This window comes from Trachinotus anak, unplaced genomic scaffold (genome assembly GCF_046630095.1).
Source record: "Trachinotus anak isolate AG129_WGS33_773 ecotype Australia unplaced genomic scaffold, CSIRO_AGI_Tana_v1 ptg000015l, whole genome shotgun sequence".
NCBI lineage: Eukaryota > Metazoa > Chordata > Actinopteri > Carangiformes > Carangidae > Trachinotus > Trachinotus anak.
Window position 1 is genome coordinate 602,515 of NW_027273866.1, and position 6,000 is coordinate 608,514.

At 39.5% G+C, this 6,000-nt stretch overlaps 1 protein-coding gene across 4 annotated transcripts in view; it reads left to right on the plus strand.

Annotated features, from left to right (window-relative positions):
* Window positions 1-5,457, plus strand: part of col12a1a (collagen, type XII, alpha 1a) — a 54,699-nt gene extending 49,242 nt beyond the window's left edge. For 3 of the 4 annotated variants that reach the window (XM_071497895.1, XM_071497896.1, XM_071497899.1), the window contains 7 exons: window positions 313-384; window positions 501-536; window positions 637-703; window positions 800-982; window positions 1,330-1,407; window positions 2,460-2,630; window positions 4,548-5,457. In XM_071497895.1, the coding sequence (XP_071353996.1) occupies window positions 313-384; window positions 501-536; window positions 637-703; window positions 800-982; window positions 1,330-1,407; window positions 2,460-2,630; window positions 4,548-4,690 (750 nt within the window). In that variant the 3' untranslated portion in view covers window positions 4,691-5,457. Of the gene's footprint in view, window positions 1-312; window positions 385-500; window positions 537-636; window positions 704-799; window positions 983-1,329; window positions 1,408-2,459; window positions 2,631-3,647 lie in introns of all 4 variants that reach the window. The other variant, XM_071497897.1, reaches the window with a different exon arrangement.
* Window positions 5,458-6,000: the final 543 nt, after the last annotated feature.

Here is a 6,000-nt window from a genome sequence, read left to right on the forward strand (position 1 = left end):
CTCTACTTAATCCAGCCATCATGCCAACAGGCAACATGCCAGTATAGACTTCACATGCACTATACCATCCTGAGTGGTCTATGAGCCATTAGCAAGATGTGTGTGCTTCCAGCTCCTCTTTAGTGTTCTTGGCAGGTTGTGCCACACAGCCCTGCCCATAGCCCCACTGCAGATGTCAAAGCATAGGTCCCAACTTAAAGCTTGTTATGCAACCATTAATAGGGAGCAGGAGCTAAACGATGTAATTATGTCTACTGCGCTGTAATTTAAAATAAACAATACACTTTCTATGTTTTTTTTCCTTTTTTTCAGGGAAGCCCTGGAAATCCAGGTGTACCAGGAATTACTGGGAAACCAGGGAAACCAGGAGACACAGGAAATCCAGTATGTATTAAAAAATAAGGCACAAACTGATAACATGACAGAGTTTAGGGAAGGACTAAGAAGAAGGTTGAGGTAATTGTCATTGTTTGGTCTAACATTATTGTTTTTGTCATCAGGGACCTGTTGGCCTTAAAGGAGAGAAAGGAGACAAAGTATGTATCAGTTTTATTGAACGACTCATACACCTTTTATCATCCGTCATCAATCCGAACAGCAGTGCCATCTCCTCATGAAAATGTCTTTGTTTTCCAGGGAGACTTTGCATCCCAGAACATGATGCGCTCCATTGCCAGACAAGTTTGTGAACAGCTTGTGAACAGTGAGCAAAACTTTTCTTATTCCTAAGGGAATTTTGCAGTCATTAAAATACACACCTCATCCAAAAACTCAATTGATTTTAATTCTTTTTTTACAGGTCAAATGAGCAGAATTGACATGATGCTCAACCAGATTCCTTCGGGATATCGTAGCAACAGCCCAGGGCCACCCGGTCCTCCTGGCCCCCCTGGCAACCAAGGTTCCCGTGGAGAGCCTGGGCAGCCGGGTCGAACTGGTTTCCCTGGAAGCCCAGGTTTACCTGGAAATCAAGGAGAAAGAGGTACTTTATCTTTCTTTGTTTTCTGAAGGTTTGGTCCTGCTTCAAAGCAGCAGGCAGAGAAATAATAAGCAAATGTTGAGCAATGAAATAATCAAAGTCATGGTGACAGTGACTCTGTAGACTGTAGTGTCAGTCCAACATCAGTGGCATAACAACATAACTGCACTACCTTGTGTATTCTACACATGATTCAAGTTGCAAGATATTATTATATCACGAATTTCTTCCCTTGTGTTTCATACATGTCGTTTAGATTCATACTCATTTTAGGATATTAGTGATTTTTCCAAAAACTTGCTTTTTTTGGTGTGAAAGTTATTTTTCCTCTTTTTTTCTGGTTTATATAGGTTTGCCAGGAGAGAAGGGAGAGAGAGGATCTCCAGGAACTGGTATCAGAGGACAAAGAGGTGCAAATGGGCCACCAGGTAACACAGTTAGCCTTTTTTATCCTGTTTTTAGTTGAATCTGTGATCACAATGAGCCAGGAACACGAGTGACCACATTTAAACATTGTTCTCCAGTTTGCTGGTGTCCAACTGTTCTCTTGCAGCTTTATCTTTACACTTCTGTGGCCCATTCTAGGACACAGAGTACTCCCATCTCCCGTCCAACTAAAATTTACCTACAGTATATGTGACACCTTTGTTTAGGCAGCTGCACCACATAAGTCCTCTGGAGAAAAACATATTCCTAATTCTTTCCTTTCTTGAGGATTTTTGTGTGGAGCTTCTGCAAACACTGTGCACATTTGAAATATTACACGTTAAATGGAAGATATTTACATTCATCATTGAGGAGAGAATTTCTGTGTCTGGAGTGCAGTCTTTAGTGAAGGCCATGATGCAGCTATGGAAACAATTGTTAAAAATATTATTGGAGTGATTTGTCAGTTTGAAAAAGGTCATAGCCTTTCCTCAGTTGCAATTGATATCCAATATAAAACGCTCACCACTTCAGAAGATTTCCTTTCCCAAGGGAAGCTATTGCAAAACAACAGAAACCTTCTATTGATGTCTATCCCACAACACCAAACACTGACATGTCTGTTTCTGTGAATGAAGTGAGAAACAACTGACGACCAGAGGGAGGAAGTCCACACTGATGACTCACTTCTGTGTGTGTGTGTGTGTGTGGATGTGTGTGTGTGGAGAATTGGATTGTTGTACAATGAGCTTTCTTTGGTGGCTTCATTGACAACACATGGGCTCACTTAAGGGAGAGAAAAAGAGAGAGGGGGAAAATTCCATCCTGAGTTTTTACCGTCTAGACACACGGGGCCAGGGGGTAACTCCACACAGCTCCAGATTTCTTTTTTTTTTTTTTTTTTTTTTTTGGGGGGATCCAGCTTTTTAATTGAGCCATTGAAAAATTTAAATTACAGTGCTACAGCCCTGTGTTACTCCCCCCCACCATTTCCACTCAAGATTTACGGGTGATGTCAGACTGGCCTCACTTACCTTCTCTCTTCCCTTTGCAGGGCCACCAGGCGAGTCGAGAACGGGATCTCCGGGTCCTTCTGGCTCCGCTGGGCCTCGTGGCCCTCCAGGTCGTCAGGGTACTCCTGGGGTGAGGGGACCTCCAGGACCCCCTGGATACTGCGACTCCTCTCAGTGTGTTGGCATTCCTTACAATGGACAAGGATACACAGGTACACTCAGAACTGTCTAGGTCCTGCATGTACGACATTAGATAAAGATGTGTATGCAGTAGGTGTATGCAGACTAATGACATTTGCAACATGGTGCACTACCTCTTTCTTTGATAATGTATGGAGATATGAATGTAAGTGTTCCACAGAAAGCTTATTTCCATAAAAGTTTCGTTCGCTAAGCCCCCCCTCCTTAGTTACAGTTGCCATGCTCGTCAAGCTTTTCATTCTCACATGACACATAACGCAGATTAAAATTATAATGTGGCAGATTCTCTGTTATTTATTAAACGGTGAATCTTTGATTCAGACAGAGGTAGACAAAAGCAGGTTTCTCATTTGTAGCCAGTGATAAACTGTACCTGGCAGATTTTATGGGCTGCAGCTAGCTAGTGAATTGTGCTAACATTAGCTGCATGAGCTGTTTGAAAAGTGCTTGAACGATGGCCTTTAACTGTTTCTAGCTGACCTTGTTTTTCAAATTTCTATGGAAAACAAATGAAGGAAAAACATTAAACGTATATAGTCAAGTTCAACTTTAATTTAACATTTTAACAAAAACAAAGAAGTCATTTAGCCAAACAAACAATGGGGATCAGTGATTGGTCTTTTAGGCAAACTGGTGAACATGTTGCTGCCCTCCCCCACTCAATGATCAGTCTAGGGAGCCGCAGCCACATAACAGCACATTCACTGAGAAACATTGGCATCTCTTTCTGAGGGATAGGACTTTAAGTGTGTCCAAAAAGTCACTAGATTTGTCACTAGTTGTTTTTTGGAAAAATAAATGCAAGGTTTTAAAAGTCTTCAAATCTAGTGAGAAATGAGGAGGGGTTTAGCGAACAGTCACTTAGGAGCTATCATATTCTAATACCTCCATACATTGGATGTACAATTTAAAAACTGGCATGTGAAGCATTCTAGCTAGTGGTGTATGATTACTTACATTAAATCAAATAATATGCTAATAACTTTGTTCCACAGAGAAAACTCACACCCTCTTTGAACTATTTTCAGGTTTGGCATAGTAAACGTTAAGTCACCTGTGCCGCTTACACTTTGAAGCCCTGTTTCTGAGATGTTTGCCCATTGCTAGGGGGCATGTAAGGATAATCACCATGGACATAATTATTGAACATTAAAACAAACATTACAAAAGCCAAAAAACAAAAACAAAAAAGAAAGGAGCGGACTGGCACTAACATCATCTCACAGCTGCAAGCTACAGTGATGGCAACCTGCTGGCCTGTTTGCATCATGAACCACAAACCGTTGGGAAATAAAAAAAAACAGAGCCTGAGCATTTCTACGAAGGAAGGAGCATGTACAAATACCACCCAAAACAACTACTAACAAAGAGGATTTCATAACTGAAAGCAATGTTAATGTAGAGGTGATATGTGTAAATAAAACTAATTTTTTTTTGCCTTGTAAATGATTGTATGATCCAGGACATTTCACTAAAAAATCAAGTTAACATCTGTATTGAGCTTGTGCCTCATAACCCTCTGCTTACTTACCACCGGCATAACCTCTGTTTACAAAGCCTTAAGAAACTTCACCAGCTCTGGTCCAGACTGAAGCATGTTCCATTTGTATGTTTATTCATCATGTCCTTTGTGTACGTTGGCCAAATCAGTGCTAAATGTTGCTCCTCTGCCATTTCCATGTGTCTTTTGTAGTATGAGCTGGTTATTTTACTACATGTTATTATCCAATAGCTTGATGGATTTTTAATGTAAATGTCATCACAACAGTTTTTTTTTTATTTAGCTTTTTTGGTACTTTAGAAAGCAATAGTTATACACAGGGCATTTTCCGGAAGTCCATAGTGCAATATAATTTAAATTGTGCATGTGAAAAGATGTAGAAAAAAAACAAACTTTTTTTGATTGGCCGTCCCAAATACTTTTCTAGCCAACCGCTACCAGCCTGAACCTGAGGTAGTGTCTATACCTGTGGAACCAGCTGAAGAGTTTGAGACAATACAATCACCTGGTTACTCACGAAACCAACGTGGAAAGAGATCACTACCAAGAGGCAATACAGACACATCATAGCTATGATAAAGAGTTCTCAGAAAATGTAATATTGAAATGACTTCCATGATCACGTAATGTGAGGATGAAGTGTTATACAGAACAAAACTAGTACTTATATGGGTTTGATACCCCTGGTTATATTGAACATATATTTTTTGACATGAGAAAGTTTAGCAAGATGACTACAAACCTACATGTTCGCTCATTACAAACCTGTGTGCTTGCTTAGTGTTTCCCTTTAAATGTCTGCTTGTAAAATAACTGCAAGTGTTTATCGGACTCCAATGTGTAATGCACTAATCATGTGAAAACCAGCAGAAAGTATTTCGAAGGAAGTACAGTATCTATGTTTTTGAACACTTTCACACTACCCATGATGTTTTTGTCCAGTTTCAGTATGTAAAGCTGTTTCCGATACTCCATTGGTTAAAAGGACAATTAATTTGAACCCAAAAGATTTGTTCATTGTTATGTTTTGTACGGCCTGTAACAAAATGTTAATCTGACCAAACTTTTTTTTTTTTTTGTTCGTTTCTTGTTTTGGGTTTTTTTTTGTTAGCAAAGGTGGAATTGCATGTTTGTGTTGTATATTTACTGAGGATTTCTAAGTCAGAATATAGTTGTTGTTTTCTGTCAATGCAGTTTGGATTTGGTTGCAAGACTATGGACATAGAAATGCTTTTCTCATGTTTTAACTGCACATTTTGTGAATTCCACACAGCCTTATTTTCTTATTTATTTCTGAAACAGAAGAGGCATTTTTCAATAAAACTACTGAAAATGTAGCATTTGTTTTGTTCTTATTTTTGTCTTTGACTGATAACTTTAACTTACCGCAGTATCTGTACAGAACATTGTCTTTACAGCCAAAACCACTTTTCCACATCTATTACCTTGAAAAAAACCAAAGGTCAGATCTACAGTGGCTGTCTGATGCAGCTCTACGTCTTTCTACCAAATTCCTCTAGACAAAAGAGATCTCATTTTCTCTTGAGTGACAAAACCTGTTCTTCCCAACATTACGCCTTGAGGAGTACACTTTGAAGTTTGAGCCTTTATTTATTTTGACAGCTCAAGATATTTTGAGGCATCCAGAATGTCTGTTCGTGTCAGGGCAACAAGATGAGAAAAGAAAGGAGGGGGTGTGAAAACAAACAGTCCACAATACCTAACTTTTCCAACATGGGAACCACTTAACAGTCTTTTATATGCACCCACTTGGCTTTAATCCTATCAGGTTGTAATGATTATACTTGGAGTTCCGTGAGGAAACAATGCAAATGTGACTGGGCAGATAGCAGACCTGGAAAAGCTCAGAGATTTCCCCC